Source organism: Portunus trituberculatus, chromosome 30, assembly GCF_017591435.1.
Source record: "Portunus trituberculatus isolate SZX2019 chromosome 30, ASM1759143v1, whole genome shotgun sequence".
Classification (NCBI taxonomy): domain Eukaryota; kingdom Metazoa; phylum Arthropoda; class Malacostraca; order Decapoda; family Portunidae; genus Portunus; species Portunus trituberculatus.
Window position 1 is genome coordinate 1437446 of NC_059284.1, and position 19782 is coordinate 1457227.

At 38.4% G+C, this 19782-nt stretch overlaps 2 protein-coding genes across 9 annotated transcripts in view; one reads left to right on the forward strand and one right to left on the reverse strand.

Annotated features, from left to right (window-relative positions):
• LOC123510710 (progestin and adipoQ receptor family member 4-like) overlaps positions 1–14141 on the forward strand; it is a gene marked incomplete at its 5' end in the record, with an annotated part of 41995 nt that extends 27854 nt beyond the window's left edge. Inside the window, 2 exons of the mRNA XM_045266044.1 lie at positions 1828–1965; positions 4216–14141. Coding sequence (XP_045121979.1) covers positions 1828–1965; positions 4216–4440 — 363 coding nt within the window. The remainder of the gene's footprint in view (positions 1–1827; positions 1966–4215) is intronic.
• On the reverse strand, positions 14057–19477 carry LOC123510695 (HIG1 domain family member 1A, mitochondrial-like). Of its 8 annotated transcripts, XM_045266017.1 has the most exons (4): positions 19210–19477; positions 16396–16414; positions 15773–15865; positions 14057–14668 (listed from the first exon to the last, which is right to left on the reverse strand). In XM_045266017.1, exons 2-4 carry the CDS (start codon positions 16409–16411, stop codon positions 14460–14462), a joined length of 318 nt encoding a protein of 105 aa, XP_045121952.1. In that variant the 5' UTR covers positions 16412–16414; positions 19210–19477; the 3' UTR covers positions 14057–14459. The 8 variants fall into 8 exon arrangements, with proteins under 8 accessions (XP_045121952.1, XP_045121959.1, XP_045121957.1 ...); XM_045266024.1 differs by lacking the exon at positions 16396–16414 and having other exon boundaries at positions 15773–15862; positions 19231–19477; XM_045266022.1 differs by lacking the exon at positions 16396–16414 and having other exon boundaries at positions 19231–19477.
• Between the last annotated feature and the right edge of the window lie 305 nt (positions 19478–19782).

Here is a 19782-nt window from a genome sequence, read left to right on the forward strand (position 1 = left end):
TATTTTTTAATGTATTTGTATATTTACCCTAACACACACACACACACACACACACACACACACACACACACACACACACACACACACACACACACACACACACACACACACACACACACACGCAGTTTTTAAAGCGTTTCCCTCATTACCATCTTTTCTTAATCATAATCACAGATAATGATAAGAATAATAGAAAAGAATATCAATTACCAAAGCTCTACCATGCCGTATTTCACCGTATTACAGCGGTACTACATTTACTTTGTTCCTGTTCCGTGCTATGATAAAGTGTTGAGGGTTGATATCGTTCCTTTCTGCTCCGTGGTGAGGGGCAAGCCATGCACCGCGGGGTCCCTTACCGTTCCTTTAGGCCCCAGCGTTGGAGTGAATTGATGGCGTTAATGGTTCTCCTTTTAGCGTGGATATTATGGGTGGAACATTTTTCATTTTTTATGCCATTAATATTCTGGCCTTTTTTCTCTCTCACTCTTCTTTTTGTTTATTTATAGTTTACTTTATTCATTCGTCTATTTTCGACTGTAAGCGTCGGTATTTTTAACTTTCGTGCGGTTTTTTTTTGGGAGGTTCAACTATTTCCAATCGTTAACATTTACCTCGTGTCAATTATGTACTGTCGTAAACATCAGTATTGTCATTTTTTTTTATTTCATATGAATTATTTCAAAACCTTAACGTCAGTATTTTAACTTCCTTTTATTTATTTATTTTTTTACTGATTATTAATATTTTAGATTTTAAGTATCAGTCATTTTTGTTTTCCTTCCAAAATCTGGTTTATGATTATCTTTCTAGCGTTGATATTACCTCCTTTTATGACCAGTGTTGTAGTATTAAGCAGCCATCAATAGACGTAAGAGTATTGTTCTTAGCTGTTAGTTCATTGTCGCTGCAGTGAGATCCAAGACTCTCCCTGCAGCGGATCAACTTCTATCAGCCAGGTAATACTGCAGTCGCCACAAGTTGAGCTGCTCTGGATGTCATTCCCCTGCTTTCTCTTTCTTTCAGGGCGGGAAGCTGATTATAATATTTCCGCCACTTCCAAGTTTTCCATAGCTAAGTTTATTTCCAGTCACTTAAGCAGTCAGTCTTGCCCTAAGCTTCCAAAAAAAGAGATTTCAAGAAATGATTCAGAATTTATATAACCATTTTCAGACTGTACTCTTTAGGGCTGACGCCTTGGTGGCTTTTTTTTTTGTTATTGTTGTTGAAAGAGGCCAGAATTCCATTCTCTCTCTCTCTCTCTCTCTCTCTCTCTCTCTCTCTCTCTCTCTCTCTCTCGCACACACACACACACACAAAACCCACTATTTCCGAATATTTCAACAGGAAAACAGCAATAATATAAAAATATTAACCCTTCAGAAAATCTGTGAAAGCAACCTACATAATTTCTATAAACGCATCCATGTGAAAGACAACACGCGCCAGTGCAGATGTAGCACGTGGCGACACTCATATGGATGCCTTTATGTAAATTATGTAGGCTTTTATAGTTCGTTCCTAAATATGAAAGGTTTGCGAAGGTTCAGTGAAACTATAAGTGCACTAATCAGCTGTCTCGCTTAAAAAGGAAGAGGAGGATAAGGTGTCAACATGCCTATACAAGACCAACTCAACCTTAAGGGCGACTGTAGTACGGGCTGTAGCTCACCCTTCTGTACTGACAATCATCCGTGAAGATTAGGCTTGTCTGTACTAACCTTAATCCTTCTAGCGGTGAGGAGGTAGGCTGTGTGATAGTAGTGTGTGTGGTAGTGTCCTAGCCTCAGTTCCCCCAGCAGTAGGGCTCCGTATGGTTCTTTCAAGGCTTCGCACGCCCGTAATCCCTGGGAGCGGCGGTTCTGCTTCACCCTGCCCTTCCTAATGCGCGCCGTCTCCGCCACGCTGCGGGTCACGGCCTGGGGGGGCGGCAACCCTCGAGCCTTCAAGCACATCATATTACAGGTAACGATAGGAATATTGCTCTTACTGTCCCTGCATCAACCTTTACCTCCTCCTCATCTTCCGAATTCTCATCCTTTTTCCTTTTCCTTCTGTTTCTTTTTGTTCTTTTTTTTTTCCCCAGCCCTCCTCCTCCTCCTCCTCCTCCTCCACTCGCAACTTCGATCCTGCCCACGGTTTCTGCCGGGGCTGTATGACCTTGTTTCTGCGGCGCCTCGGCTCAATCAATTTCAACTTTATTTATCTTTCTGCTATTCCTCCTCCTCCTCCTACTCCTCTTCTTCCTGCTCCTCCTCCTTCTCTTCCTCCTCCTCTTCCTTCTCTCCTTCTCCTCCTTCTCCTTTTTCGTCTCTTCACTCCTCCTCGTGGTCCTGCTATTTCTGCTGCCTCGCATTTTTCTCTCTCTCGGCGTCAACTTCTGTCAACAATTGGCTGTCACGCGATCCTGTGCTTGAGTTCCGATTTACGATGTGTTTCTCTTCGATTTGCGCATCTTGTTTTTCTGCTGTCGCCGCCATAGCCAAGAGCGACACTTCTTTACCTTGTTTATTGTTTTTGTTTTCTGTTAATTTGAAAGACTAGAATTCCTTTAGTTATATATTTTTTTGTTAGATTAAAAGAAAGTTCGCTTGGTTCTAAAAATTGAAATCCCTGTAACTTTCTTTTTCCATTACAGTAAACGAGAAAGATCGCTCCATGGTCCTTAAAAGATTGGAATTCTTTTATCATCTTTTTCCTATTGAACTAAGAGGGAAAGATCGTGTGTGCTTAAAAAGATTGAAATTTCTTGAACTTTTCGTTTTTTTTACTATTGAACTAAAAGAAAAAGATCGATTGTCTTTTCTTTTATTCTAACTAACTTAAACATTCGACATTTATTTTGTTTAGTTTTTTGTGCTTTTTTTTCCATTCAAACTCAAGAAAAACCATCGCTTGACCTTTGCTTTAGTTTTTTTTTTTTTTTTTTTTTTTTTTTTACAAACTTAAGCATTCGATATTCCTTTTATTTTATTTTTTTTTTTGGTAGATTCATATCGAACTATAAGGGAACAATAAAAAAAGATAATCACAATGAATAAATAATTAAATTCTTTCGTTTCATGTATTCATAGATAATTTCAAACCATATTTTATCGCCGTATTTCTCGGACAGTGCCATTTTTCTTATTTCTTAACATGTGATCGAACTAGAGAAACACAAAATCGATAGTTTCTTAGGTCTCTCTCTCTCTCTCTCTCTCTCTCTCTCTCTCTCTCTCTCTCTCTCTCTCTCTCTCTCTCTGGGTGTGTCCCGTAGTTCTCCTCACGTTCAACCAGGTGTTAAATTCTAGCTGCAGGTGACTAGCGTGTACTAATCAATGAAGCGAGTTCGGACAGGTAAGTGTGTGTGTGTGTGTGTGTGTGTGTGTGTGTGTGTGTGTGTGTGTGTGTGTGTGTGTGTGAAAGTGTAAATAATCTCTCTTGTTTTGTGCTCCTGCATATTGATTTACTAATTTATTTTTTGTTAGTCGGTACCGATTGGCTTGGCTATTAAATTAAAACTTTTATCTGCAAGTGTTGTATAGAATGTATAATAAATTGGCCTGTAGTCCCCCGCAGTAAGTATGACGCAAAACAACACGATTAGTTTTCATTGCTTCGTGATCCTGTATTGTCAGCAGCGATACTGAAAGATTGGTATGTTTTGTATGACTCACTATTGCAAATACGTATTCTTTTCTTATTCCCGTGGATTTTTGTAAATATCAAACACAGAACCTTTAAAAATTATATGTAGATTATTGTATTTTGTGGTATTGTATTTGTTCACGATTGTTTGAAATTATAAGTCACATTTGGTTGTAATAATAAAATCTTACATGGCATTATAACTAATATTTGATACTTTCAACCACAATGGCCAGGATTAACATGTAGATACTATGATTATCACTAAGATGTACAATATTTAACACGTTACAGCCCATTGCCAGGGTTAACAAGTAGGTACTGTACTAATTATCACTAAAATGTACAATTTTTAACTCTGACTGCCACTTGGTACAACTTTCTTAATTATGAATCACTGTGAGACATCTTTACTTGTTCTAAAGCCACATCCAATCTTTGAACTGAGCAGAAATTGCAAAATCTTATCTTTTTCAGCCCCAGGTTTCTTATAGAAGTTTATAAAGATTTCATACATTGCATATGGTAATGATAACTGTCTGGCATTGAAGTGAAAGGGTTAACACACACCTTTGACTCCTTCAGGATCTACTGGCGGTTCTTGGGGGCTTTGTAGGGGCCTTGCGGGTGCCTGAAAAGTGGGTGCCTGGGCGCCTGGACCTACTGGCCAACTCACACCACATCATGCACGTGGTGGTGGTGTACGCCGTGTACCACCTCCACCAAGGCGCCGTGCTGGACCTCGTCTGGCTTTCCGGCAACTCCACCTGCCCCCACCCCACCGTCGCCTCCCCCACACCGACACTCTAATACACGTACGCACAGCCATACGCGACATTGCTAACACGCACACAGGTCACAGGTTAAACACACATACATACATCAACATTGATTCATGATGGAAACTACAAATTTATCACCATTTTTCTTCCTTATTTTGAGTTACCATCCCCTCCTTTCGTTCCTCTTTCTTCCACTTACTCTTCTCTCTCTCTTCCTGCCTTTCTTTCTTCTTATCTGCGTCCTTGTCTTTCTCTTTTTTTTTCTTTTTTCCATCTCCCTCCTCTTTGATCTGCATTTCATTTGGACACACACACACACCAGACCCCACTCATTAGTCAACCACCACCACCACCACCACCACCACTGCGGGTTTCATTCTATTCCGTTCGTATTTTCATTTAGTACGTGGTTGGTTACATGATGACGCGCAGTATTAAGTGAGAGTTCTTATAGCTAAATATTTCATTCGTGTAGCTGCTAGTCACGTCACGTCATGTCATTCCTATTAGTAAGCTGACGCCCCGCACTGACCGGCACGTGAGGAAGAAGATGCAGGAAAGATGTTGAGTCATGTCGGGCTGTCACCTCTAGGGACCTTATTTAGATTTAGTTCGTGTTTCTGGATAAAATTTGACCCTTGTAGCCTGTAACAGTAAACGGTATTAGTATTTTTTTTTTATGTATTTGCTATTATTTTATTATTATTGTTATCTTATTTATTTATTTTTAGATTTTTTAGGAGCGTATTCTCAGACTTTTTCGCACTTTATTTCAACTAGCCTACTTTCAAAAGGCTTTTGTAAAATTTGTTAGTGAGAGTTTTTCAAAGATGATTTTCATCATTCTAGCGTTAAACGGAAAGGTTTTAGAGTTACTGGGATTTTTAAAGATGTGTGATTGATTCCAGTGATAATTTAACAAGAATTAATTCTACCTACGTCAATAATGAAAGACAAAAAAACAAGAAAATTTGATTAATGATCTATATGGCCTTTTAAAAGTCTTCATGAGAGCCCAAAAATTTCAGAATACGTGGCCTGGAGCATAGAGCACAAATTTATTTCATTTAGTTAAGTTTTAGCATTTGATTTCACATGTTTTGTTTTATACTTCATAGATTTATTTGCCCCTTTTTTCGGTGTTTTGAAAGGACAGTTTGTATATATTGAAGGTGGAGAGCGCGATATTTTTTTTCTTTTATGTATGTTTGGTAGAGTTTATCCGTGAATGTGAGGTGCATATACGAGTGACCCTTCCTCTCAGATATATTCTTCTCTGATAATGCTTTTATTATGACGTGTTGATAGAGTGCGGGGATGCATGCTCCGCCTTTGCTGTGATGAGTTTCCTTTGCAGTTGATACTCATGTTATTAATCATCAAACTGTATACATATTACCAGTCATTAATTTTATGTTTGACACTTAAGTACCAAATGAATGACAATAAAATATTTTGATCACTGTCGCCAAAGGCACCAAGGTAAAACTCCTCAGTTATATAATAAGGCGTATAATATATCACACAAATATGGTCACAATTGATAATGATGATAATAATAGTTTGGACATGTACGATAACATAATAATGAAAATGTATGAAATACCGGAGTCGGGACTCGGGAAGACGGGAAGGTTTGTTGTCAATTCGTCACACTTCACGTCCTGAGCGATGTGGGTGCGTTTCGCGCGTTTTTTTTTTTTTTTTTTTTTTGTGTGTGTGTGTGTGTGTGTGTGTGTGTTGACCGTGTTTCGCGTGTGTTCCTGTGTTATCAGTGTGCTGAGGTGCAAGAGGGACAGTGGAGGAGTGAGAGAAAGCTCTTGGAACCTCTGAATGGACTCATGGGTTGGTAAGAAAGTATGAACTGAGTTTTTGGTTTGAGTAACGAGTAGCGAAAACAGGTCTGTGTATAAATCATCTCTCTCTCTCTCTCTCTCTCTCTCTCTGTGCTATGACACATATTGATATTCAGGTAACTTTGAAAGATGCATATTATTCATTACTTTCTCAGGTTTATCAAGTGAACTCTAAAAAGTGACTGAGTATTAAGGCCACGTGTTGCTTTTTTTCCCAACTCTCCCTCTGTTTTATACACTGACATGTAGATCCTCTAATTGCTTTTAGTTATCTCTATATTATGTTTTGACAAGAACTTGAGGGGATTGGGTCATCTATATGTGTGTGTGTGTGTGTGTGTGTGTGTGTGTGTGTAGCGTTTCATGGGAACAATGATAATCTTCAGTGCAAAAGAGAGGAAATATCTGAACGTGTAACCTCAAATTGTCCTCAGGCGCGTGCTGGTGTGGTGCTCAAGGCATCACTGTCGGCTGATGGAGGCATTCCCATGTTGATTTATGTTCATCATTTCACTTACATACATCGGAGTCCATAAGGATTTGTTTATCACACGTTATGAGCTGTGCAGACTATCAGGGGCAAAGATATTCAGGGATAGGATTTTGAATGATTACTTTGAGTTATTTAGGTCTGTATTCTTAAATATTTTTGCTTCTTATCATAACTAGAGGAAGCTTTTGAGGTTTTCATAGGAGTTTTCATTATTCTAGTGATAGTTTAACTAAGATTCTACATCAGTAATGGAGAAAACACCCATAAGGACCTAAAAAACCATCTCTTGCTTCTGAAAATAATAGTAACGGGCTTAGTGTTTAAGAATACAAGATTTAATCTGCATGAATTGATTGGAGCTAGGCTATCCTTTGGACCACATTCTAACACTACCAATGCAATACTGATAAGGTTACTGTGGTTCTATTGAGTGACCAAAGCAGAATATAAATGTATATGTATATGTATATGATTATTTGATATATATATCAGGTACTGATTATTGAACCAAAAGGTGTGCATTGTTATGGATGAATGATAGATTTTCTTGAGTGTTTATTTAATTGGTGTTGATAGTTACTTATTTGTAGATTTTTATTATTTTTGCTGCCACCAGTGCTGAGTTTTGACAGGTAAGGTATTGGTGTTAGCGGCGAGTGGATCAGGGAATTCAGAGCTACACAATTGGCTGGAAACACTTGTCACTTTTAAACCCTCAGGCCATACATGCATAAAGTATTTCCCTTTCTCCAGGACCAAAAGGATGATGCATAGTAGTAGTATATTGATTTCACAGGTGGAATGGAACCAGGTGTACATTTTTATATATTTTCTCGGCTTGGTGACCTTGTGTAGGTGTTAATGCTCATTTGTATTGCTCCAGCTGTTTTCCTGGAGGAGTGAGTGGTAGTGTAACACCCAGTGATGTATAAGCTTGTACATGAAGAGGTCTTATTACAATACACTGGTAGATTTTAAACAGTACATAAATGGATTTCACATAGTACATTAGATCTGACACAGCCACAACCTCTGGCTTCCCTGTGTGTGTACAAGTGAGTCAGGCAACTGCTGCTGTGGGAAGAAGAGGCAGAGTATATAGAAATATGACATACATTGATGACTGACAACTTTGGCTTTACCGTTAGCATACCAGAGTCAGTCTACCATCAGGGGAAGAAAAGTTATGTTACATGGAAATATGACAGGGCGTTGTGACTCTTCCTAAATATGACAGTGTTTTGTGACTTTTTTAATGTGCTTGGTGAGGAAGAACACCACTACCATCACCGCCACTACTATTACGGTCACTACTGCACTTAGATGGCTCTCCGATGACCTGCTATTTCTGTTAACCTGTGTGTTTGGTACATAATTGTTGGAATATACATGTTAGTGAATGGTCTTTCTTGACAATGGTGTTGGGAGAGGCCATGTGACATAAGTTATCTTGAGCTGAAGCACTGATTTCTCTTAAGACTTAGACATTTGAGTTTATGAAAATGAAGAATGTTAAGAATGTTTGATGTTTAATCAACAAAGAAATCAGGTCACAGAACAGAGAACCATGCAAGAATACACATCAATAGCCATCTAAAGCTGAAGTAAGGATATGAATGTGTTTATGTGGCGTACTGATATATTTGAGCTCTTGAAAATCAAGAATATAAGAAGATTTAATGTTTTATCCACAAGTGATGCAGGTTGTAGGACAGGCTGTGTTACCTCTCCTGTCCAATACTTATGAAAAATATTACACTGTTTATTGTCAGTGTAGTTAAGATGTATAGATGTAACTAGAGGTGTTAGAGTCAAATTAAGAGCGAGGATAATATGGAGCAAATAACCTCACCTTGTTGTAAGACTAACAAACTCCCATTTGATATAACAATGGAGCAAGTGTTTGTAGCACCTCTGTTCTTAGGGTAGACATTAGAGTAGCCAATTTGACCTGCTTCCCACTATGCTTTTATAGTAGACACCTTTTCTTGCTTCAGTAGAGACTATCAGGAAAAGAACAAAACCAAGAAATCAGGTCTTCTTTGACTAAGCAATTGATCCAGCAAGCAAAATGTATATTCACTAAGGCTATTAATACTATAGGGTTAAATGATGGGCAGGCGGGTCACTGTGTGTGTGGTACTGTACCTAGTGCTGTTGCTGCTGTGTGGGGTGTGGCTGTTAGCTTTCTAGGAAGAACTTCAAAGTTTCCTGTGAGATTTACAGTCTAGTCAGAAAGATATTTAGTCCCCCTTTATCAGTATTTGCCGTTTTATTATTGTACCTTTGAAGGAAACGGAGAATTGTATAATGAAGCAGATTTCACCACTGTAAGCTACTATAGTGAGAGTTATGTACATATACCTATTTCATCGTTATACCATATATTTGTACAACATACAGGCAAGTTCAAAGTAACCAGTTGTAATACTCTTGCGTGTTTCGTGTTGCTCACCATGAAGTAATTAAACACACATTTCAACTCAGTCAAAATGGGCTAAAGCACCAGGGAGGCATCGAATCCTCCCCATATCACAATGCGTGTCTTGGTGTAGCTTGTTGCACTCAATAACTGAAGTACCCAGAGGAATTTGCTGGAACCTGGCAGAAGCAATCCCTGGCATGCCACTCACAGTGGGGCCAGATGAGGGTAGCCTTGGTCTGGAATGACAGTTGGTGTGAAGTGTTGGCTTTTGTTCAGGGGGTTTGAAATCTCTCAGCCCAATCAGCTACTGAGCAGCAGCTGTTGTTAATATAACCATGGTATAAATCCTTGTTATCTTGGCTTTCTGTGGTCACAATCATCCAACTGTGTTTCACAGTTCCTCTTTTTTTGTGGCCATCCTATCTGGGTATTGGTAATTTGACTGATTAATCACATTCCTGAAAAAAATGTAGGTGGGGGATGAGTGGAGCCATTCACAATGTTGTGTCCATCATACTACAAGCTAGGGAGTGGCGCACTCAAAACCATCATGTTCCTTTCTCTTGTGGTGTCTCATTGCCGTTACTCATAGGACAGAGCATAGCTAACTTACTCTTGGCATTGTTATTAGCATCAAAATATATATAGATGTTTATGGAAGAAAGATTAAATGAGCTCATCTTTATATTATAAAAAGAAAACATGGTTGTGACATAGTAATGATGTCAAGTGTGGCTGGGCAATGGATGCAATATGAGGCAGCTTGAGAGATGTTAGTCTCTGGTTCAGGTCAGTCATTTCACCATCGTTCACATTGTTTGTCCCAGCATCATCCTCTGAGAAGTGCCCATTATGAGCATCATCTGCACATTTATAGAGTTGAGATGGGTTCATTGGCTGCTGTCCTTTCATTCTGTGATCTTTTGAGAGGAGGAGTTGATGTGATGTGTACACACTGGACTTGAATCAAGAACTTCCTGTGTTCTAAATCCTTGGTGGCACAGCACCCAAGATCAGGTGTCACAGATGTCGTACAGCACCTATCATATAGATACTCTGGACTTGAATGAAGGACTTCCTGTGTTCTAAATCCTTCACGACAACACTCAAGTACAGGCATCAGAGATGTTTTAACTGACTTATTGTTGTTATCAAGAGTGTTAGCAACTAGAAAACCAGGTGAGCAAACAATGCATCCTTGACAGTCACTACCAGCAAAGGTTTTACCAGGTTGAGCACACAGACACACGTCCCATTAAGGGACCAAGGCAGACCATGCTGAAAAGGGGAGCTAATACTGAGTAATTATATTTATGAACAGTATTTGGTTGTATGTGATAAGCACAGTAGAGGCTTGAGTCATATCTAATGATTAAGTTTTGTCCTCAGACAAATATCTTTTGTTCTGTCACAGCTTAGCTGTATCTTATAAAGGAATCATAGATATAAGAAACTATCTATACTGATTTTGGGAGCATTTTTCAAATTCTGTATGTATACATAGTTCACCAAGATAGCTGTAGCACATGCCTTCTAATCTTGTAGGGCCTCTTACCAGGCTCTGATGGCTAGATTGATCATGATGTCAGGTGTCTGCAGGTCCTAAAATAAGGGGACTGGAACTGGACACATTTACTGGCTTGTGACAACTTTCATGTTGTACTTTGAGCCGGCACGGATCTTTGGCAAGACTTGAAGGTGAGGCTTGACTGCCATGGCTGCCTCTGTGCACTACCTGATGCTTGGCAGGAGCTTGAGTTGTGTAGGTGACTAAGGCAGTGCAATAAATAGATGGTTAGATAAACAAAATAACAAAAAAAAAGGTGTAAAAGCTTTGAGTCTGAGTAATGTTACTAGTCATATAAGTGATCTCAAGCAAGGAGGATTATGGTAAGCAACTAGATTAGAATTCACACTATTACAAACATGAAGATTTGTGTATTGTTTGAAAACACTTGAATCATGTTAAATCAAAGTATCTTTTAAGAATATTATATCTTTGCTTGAGGCACCAAAATTCTTGGCTTTACTGAAGGTAATGTGATGGGTCCTTACTTTAAACAGCACCAGGATCACTCTAGCAGACATGTGGTATCAGGTTACTCTTTTAGTGGGAACAAATTTCCTGACAACTCTTACACTTCAATATCCAGTGCTATTACTCTCAATGGGACAAGTTTCTTCTCATGTCTTATATTTTTGTGTATCCAATGTTTTGTCATTTGTTCTTTCATTGTATCATCTGTTAAAGTGGTGATTTGCCAAGTTCAGAAGTGCCCTTTAAAGTGTTGTAGAAAGGCAGGTGACAAGAAGTGCATGGGGACTGCAGTTCATTAAAATTTTAACCCTGGAAGTACAGCAAAGTTATCAGATTAGGTAGAATACATGGTACTGTGAAGTGAAGTCCGTGCAAGTTCTGAGTTAGCACAAACTTGAGCCCAGTGTGGCTTGCTGACAGCACTCACTGCTCTGTGTTAAGGCAGCAAGTGTCAGTGCTGGCAAAACCTGAAGCTGTTTCCCACATTATAGGTAAAGTTTGTCTCCTTCCTGATGGAGAACCTTGATATTTCACACCTGTTAATCTCTTGGAGCTTTGTTTGCCACTGGTGTCTACTAAACCTGCCAAATATGCCTTTGTTTTTTATAACTGTGCAAGTCTGTAGCTGGGTTTTGGAGACTGTTCTTTTTCCACTTCCCCCAATTGTAATACTAAAGTATAGGAGTTGACTATCATCATAAATTACAGAGTGCCTGCTTAGTGTAGTAATTTACATTTTGACTATTAGGAAATAATGGCAAAGAACACGTCATTGGCTTTGTACGTGCTCCCAGACCCCTTAAGCTGCAGCCTCCACCACTGCTGGTTTCTTGGGTGATCAAATGAGCCACTTGTGTTGCCACTGTTCATTTCCATCTGTCGCTTGGAAGAAAAATCTTGATGAAATCATATTTGAGGTTGCTTCCACTACTATTATTTAACACAGCTGCATAATTTGACTAGAATGTTAGTGACAATGCCTTGGAGCTCACTAGGTGGCATGAGTTGCTTTCACCTTGATGCCCAGTAGTGTGACTGGAAGCATAAAGAGTTGTTATCATCTCTGCCCCTTGTGGCATATCCCTTCAGTTTCATAGCATACTGTATTTATAATAGCATTAGCCTTAAAAAGATCATCATAATTAAAGTTAAGTATTACAGTATATGCATTGTTACTTTTAATTATACATATATGTGCAGGACACAATATAGTATGTATGGGCACATTGTCAACACAAAACTACATTAGTTAGTGCACTTTACCACCACTAGCAAATGTATGTTTTCTCTCCCTAATTCACCATTGGTATTGGTGTTCAGTGCTTTGTTATGCTGTCACAAGCTCACAGCAGTGGGATTAGTCAGGGATCCATATAATTTGTTCCACTCCAACAGACTCGTGTTCTTGGTTTGGCTGTCAAAAATACCCCAACTATAACTTCATGTTTTGTTGTGTCACGTGATATGTTTATGTCTTGGCATTTGGAATATGTTTCCTGTTTCCATTGGCATCTTAGCACTTGTTTTGTATAGCATCAGAAACTGTAGCCAGAGTGTGCTGTCCCTCAACAAAGGTCAATAAAAAGTTATCAGATAATCACATTTTCATTATCTAAGAGGTTGAAATATACATACTCTTATGGCTCTTCAGATTAGATATATGTGTCCCTTTCACTTTCTGATGACTCAAACACCATCCTCAAAAAACTGCAAATGATCTTGTGTAACATCATTCATAGACAAATTTTCCGATGTCAAACTCCACCTTAAAACTATACAGGCTCTAATATCTTATTATATCTGGCTGTATCACACAACAGTTTACACTTTTAGTATGCATATATACACAAACATACAAACTGACTGATCTTCACACTTGGGTAGAAGCAAAAAATGTATTGTAGGCAGTGTAGTGAGTCACCTCAGGTTACTGCACACAACACAAGCCTCTACCCATACATTTGTTCACCAAGACAGTGTGCTCAAATAAAGTTATACGTCACTCTTTGAAAAATAGTTTTTGTTATATACAGTCCAGAATGTCTTTGATAACGGCAGGGATGTTTATGGGAGATGAATAAGGAAAACTAAAACTTTAATGAAATGAATGGTGTAAAACTGAACACAGGATTTACATGAATGGATGGTGTTCCTGAATGGCAAAGGAAGGACAATATTCAAGAAAAGTACATGACAATTACATAACAGAGCACTGGTGCAGTTTATCCAATTTATTAATACACAAAACAATGAGCTGAATGATAAACTGAATGGGAACTCATTGTCCACAGTTTCTTTGGACAAAAGTCAACAAGTAAAATACTGCAAAATATTGGTTATTTCATCTGATAGAAGTGTGGATGTCAAATAATTTAAAAAGAAGAAATATTTACAATAAAATATAATACTACTCATATCTACACATTTCCTCAGTCACTAATGTTGATGAGGAATTTGAGACATCTTGTAACAAGATTAATGGATTGATTTATCTATACAAAGTCACAACTAGTAGTTTATCTATATTTCATCAATTGAAACCAGATTTAACTTAGCCTGACATGGACCCTGTGTGTGAGTCTTTTACAGTTGTGATTTAGCCTTTTAATACAAGTACAAGCTTTACTTAATAACCTAAATTTCCTGACCATGAGATAACCTGCGGAGAGCTTCAAATTATAGCTAAATTGTTAATACTTTCTTCAACTATTGGTAACTGTTGAACAGTTTGACTCTGAAAATATCACTGTACCTCTTTGGTTATCCTGGCTTTGTTCTTATACAGTAATATACATTAACTGATCAATGTTTTATGAGAGAGAGAGAGAGAGAGAGAGAGAGAGAGAGAGAGAGAGAGAGAGAGAGAGAGAGAGAGAGAGAGAGAGAGAGAGAGAGAGAGAGAGAGAGAGAGAGAGAGTAAAATGGTTAATATATAGTTATCTGCAAATATGTGAAATTCATTTAGCTTCTCTTTATAACACAGCCAGCCAACTAAACACAACACCTCACCAAACACACTGCAGTCATTCTAATAATCTTTTTTCATTAAATATCAAACAATAAAATAAAAAATTTTCTATAGTAAAACAAGCATCTTCCTCCCAAGGAACATAACAGACTCAAGAACTGCTGAACATTCCTCAGAGATGGTTCCAAGGAACAGTACATGTGAGACAAAATGTAGACTATTATGGGGAAGCATTTGTCAGTTACCGGTAAGAGATGCAGGGCAATCTTACTCCTTCTTTTCCTCTATGCTGGGTGGGTAGAGCCAGGGGTGGATGCGCTGCTGGTAGATGTTATAGCCAACGCCTGCCGTCAGACACATCACCACGAAGCCCTGTGCCATCACACGGAAGTGAATCAGATACACGGACATCTTCACCTTGCGGTTCTTGAAGCCGTATATTCCATAGCCCACTAAGCCCATGAGTCCAGCCAGACCTGGGGAATTGTGTGTCATTGATTCCTTGCTCTCCTGGCTTCCTGTATGCTGTCAAATGTTGCTACAAAGGACACTTGCAAGAAGCCATTGCCTAAAATTTGTGTATCCCTCACAATGTGATACATCTATAATTGTCACTTATTCCTTAGTCCTAGGCATTATAATTCTCTGCATTTCTTGTATAATACAAATACGGCAAAATGGGACAATACATATAGTCATGGACCTGTCTTAAAAAAATTATACCAGCCATGAATTGACACAGTAACTGTGTTCTGTATCCTTTAGTCAGGAGATGATACTGTAATGGCCACATTACTGTATATAGTGCTCCATGTGAAATGTAGGTGGACTGGACAAGGAATGGACATCTTTACTGTAAATTTTGTAAATATTGCTGAACAATAAGCAAGCATTATTCTACTCCCAAGTCAAGGGATGACACAGTGTTGGTTTTAGACTGTATGAATTGGAGAGGCAGCCGTATTATGCAAGTATTAATGGGGCACAGAGGTGTAGATAGGGATCTGTTTCTTCACTTCTCCCTCCTTTATTTTCTCATCCCCCAACACTTCCATCTCTGCATTCACACCTTGCTTCACCTGTGTCTAATAGGTTGTCTTGCAATAAACAAAATCAAAACATGGGAAAACATTTTTTTAATTAGCTATAGTATATGGAAACTGATAAGTATGAAAAAAAAAAAAAAGGAAAAAAAAAAATAATAATAGTCGGGCATCATCTTCCCATGCCCTCTCTACAACCAGCTCTGGGGTGATGTTATCTTTGTTTTCCCTGTATGCTGTTAAACACGGCTAGGAGTGACAAGAAACAGGGACGAGAATTCACCTGGATATTTTATCACTTGCACTTGTACATACATGTATATGTAGCTTGAATGATAATTAAATGATGAATAAACAAGGTTGACAGCAGAAGGAATAATGAAAACTATTGGTGAACAATAGTGAAATAAAGGAGAAACTATTTTTCGAAACTGTCAATTAATTTAATACATGTTCTTTACTCATCCATTCACCACATTCATTATAAGGCCAGTAAGTTGTTGCCACTGAATAGCAGGAGGGTAATACTATACTCACCCACTACCATGAAGGGCGCATCTTTTGCCTTGCGGGCCAGACGGTCACTGTGGGACTCCCCATGGCTATAGTATTTGTCCGACATGGTTCCTGCTGTGGAGGAAGAAATGAGTTACTTAGGAAAGGAAAAGCTAACACATCAAGGAAACACTGGTGACTTAAAAGCAAAGCAAACAGACAGTTTTAAGGGTTTCATGAGATATACTAACCAAAAGAAAAGGCAAAAAGGATGAATATATGAAGTTTTGAATAAAAAAGGTAAGCAAAAGAAACAGGTACAGTTTCAGCTCAAAATTAAAAAAAGGCTGCAGGAATAGAAAGTAAGGGCATTCAGAAGAAAAAGTTGTAGAAGTGGAAATATTAATTTTGCTGTAAGAAAGACAACTTGTATAGCTTTTATGGGTGATACTGGAAAATATATTGCAATAATCCACTTCACATTCAAAACCATCCCTACTTAAGGTTGAAATATTACAATTTCAAGGCAAAAATGTGAATATTATAGCAAATATAATACAGTAATATTAAATTAGTCATGAAGTGCCTGGTATATATATCACATTTTACAGTTTTATCATAGCACAGTACTTGATATAAAAGGAATAAGCATGCACAAACCTTACCATTATCTGACCCCATGAGCTGCATTAAGAGAAAAACCCTCCTTAAGAATATACACTAAGAAATGATGTACAATACAACAAATATCTAAAATTATGCACTTGAAAGAAATACATAAAAGGCATTCATTTAATGCCAAATATTAGTGTGAATAACTGCAGATCTATATCCCATTTGTGATACTGAAAACTTTAAACAAACTTTCCACTATTTTCCAGATGAGTTAAGGCCAAGGAGGGCAGTCTGGCCAGCACATCGGCCCAGCAAGGTTAGTGCCTCATCATACTCTTTTTATGTTATGGCCTATGGTGCCTGTAGGTGTACTTGAAGAGTACGTATAGGAAGCGCTGTTCAGCTTCTACCCATTAGTGGTGCACGCAATTTTACTTATAGTGGCAGCCCATATCACCACCCAAGTGCATCTTTGGTGTAACCACCTAGAACCTGGGTATCATGGTTACATGTAGGTCTGTACATGGTGGGATTCAAACCTACGCGTGGACGTCTGCCCGATCTCATGCTCACCACCTTATTCACTACGCCACTGCCTCCCTTTCTCTGGTAAACATTCCTCTGCCGGGTGGAGATATTTGGGTGTGTCTCCTTTCACGTGTAGCCCCTGTTCACCTAGCAGTGAGTAGTTACGGGATGTAAATCAAGGAGTTGTGACCTTGTTGTCCCGGTGTGTGGTGTGTGCCTGGTCTCAGGCTTATCCGAAGATCGGAAATAATGAGCTCTGAGCTCGTTCCGTAGGGTAATGTCTGGCTGTCTCATCAGAGACTGCAGCAGATCAAACAAACAAACTCTGGAATTTTCAACTAGTATTTTCACCTTCCTACAACTAGAACTCTTTCAAGAGGTAAATTTCAAGTCCTGTAATTTTTTACCACTACTTTAGACTTTATTTGGGGACCATCACCTTGGGTGTGTGTGTGTGTGTGTGTGTGTGTGTGTGTGTGTGTGTGTGTGTGTGTGTGTGTGTGTGTGTGTGTGTGTATTTACCTAGTTGTGTTTTACAGGAAAAGAGCTATGCTCGTGCTGTCCTGTCTCTATAGCCTTAAAGTCATGAACATTTCTTGCTTGAACCACTGTTTCTTGCAAATTGTTCCATATTTTTATTCTTGTTTGGGAAGCTATATTTCTTAATGTCACTTCTACAGGTAGTCTTTTTTAAAATTTTATTCTTGAATCCCACACTAATAGGTCTCATTTGTCGACTATGTCCATCCCCTTCCATGCCCTGTTTAAAGCAATTAGGTCTCCTTTTTCCTTCCTCTGTTGCTATGTTGGAAGTTTTAATATCATTAATCTGCTCATATGTTAAGTCTCTCAAACTTGGAACCATTTTAGTTGCTGCTTTTTGAATTCTTTCTATCTTTCTTATTATGTGGTGACCATATAAGTGCAGCATATTCTAATTTAGGTCAAATCATGTATTTTATTAGTTTTTCATCATCTCAGGTAAATGCCCATTTCTTTTTTTTAGTAACTCGTATGTTTCCCCAACTATGTTGTTGATGTGTTTCTCTGGTGATAAATTGTCATTTATTGTAATACCCAGGTCTTTTCTCCCCTTTTGTTTTCTGAATTTGTAACCCTCCCATAGTGTAAGACCTCTTCTCTCTTCTCTTGCTTTTCCCTATTTCCATCACTTTGCACTTTTTTGCATTAAATTCCATTTCCCATTTCTTGCTCCACTCCTTTATCTTATTCGATTCTTTGTATGTGTGTGTGTGTGTGTGTGTATATATATATATATATATATATATATATATATATATATATATATATATATATATATATATATATATATATATATATACGGTATATTGATATGAGAGCCATTTGGCAATTCATGACAATTCTGTGGCTGTTTAGTACACTCTTTCTCTAGCTGGTGAACTGATGTCCAGCCTAACCCATCCCATGACTGTGCTAACCATGAACTTTTAATACAGAAACCACAAGATTTTGTGATTCAGGGAATAACAGGGTTGGGTGTTAAATGGGTCAGAAGTTAGGTTAAATTCTTTGGGTTTAGGGGGAGGGGGTGAGAGGGGCGAGTTCCTTATTAGGTAAGAGTATAATTCAGCAGGTGGGGATGACCAAAAGGGGATTGAAGCCTTAAATTAATATTTATTCAATATTCATTCCATTCAATTTTTTCTAAATTGAGGTCACAACTATATTGTCCAGTCTCTTAAATGCACTGACACATCACACAACAAGACTGTTTTGCAAGTGTTTCCCATACCTTCGCTAGTAATGCAGAATCAATGGAAGGAGTGACTGACTGACTTGCCAGGTATTCCACCGGCAGTACAAATAGAGAAGTGACCTTCAATGTGGAACCTCACACCTCGTACAGGACCGGTTATACCTGCAGTAACTAACACCTTAACCACCTACTCCATTTACCATACAGAGACACCTCCACCAACTCACACCTATAAAACATCGATTAACAGCTTGAAACGTGACCAAATGTAACCACGTAATCTAATAACACAGAATGTACCTGTCCTAATTAACGCATATACCATAACTGAACACAGGACAGCAATCCTAACAAATAAAATTTTAACGGCACACTAAGAGATAGTTATAATTACCCAAGACGTTAAAAAAAATATATATATATATGGTAACATTACATAATCAGACTGCACGGGAAAGCACTATTATGTCACTATTGTAATTACCTCCCATCGTCACTGTAATCCATCCCAGGCTACTTAACACTCCAGCACTGCTTTGCTTATTGTGCTAAGTATTGCTAGTAGGTGTGGTTAAAGTGTACACAGTCAAATACTCACACAGACTCTTCTCTCACGTACCCTGGCAGACGGCGGCGACCAAAGTGAACTGACGCTCTTTTCTTACGGCACGTCCCCGGCCCGTATTGTGAAACGCTTTGCCACGACTATTTTTAAAGGCCACAGAGATGAGTAGCCGTGTTCTCAAGGGTGTTTCTCCAGTTAGTAATATAGAATAGTTGTTAATCTATCACCAGAACCATAAGAATATCCTTGAAAATAATGTCACTTTAACTAAAACCATTTGTAAACAATGGAAGTGCGGCTGTTCTTCCTCTCTCTTTGGGTCATGAGGTCCACTCGATAGGACAATATTGAATGATAGTGGTTGTAGGTGAACTTAATTAAAAGGTAAAACGATCGTGAATAGGATCTTTAATGTATCTACAGTGTCTACATTACTCTAGGTTAACTGTGATAAGAGAGAAAGAAAAAAAAAAGTAGTAGGCAGCATAAAAGAAGAGGAAGGAACAATTTGCAGTCATTGTGCAAATATTTCATTGCTTGTGCTGTGTTGACAGACTCTGACTTTCTCCTGTGTTGTGCATCTTATACAATAATACATACCTCAAT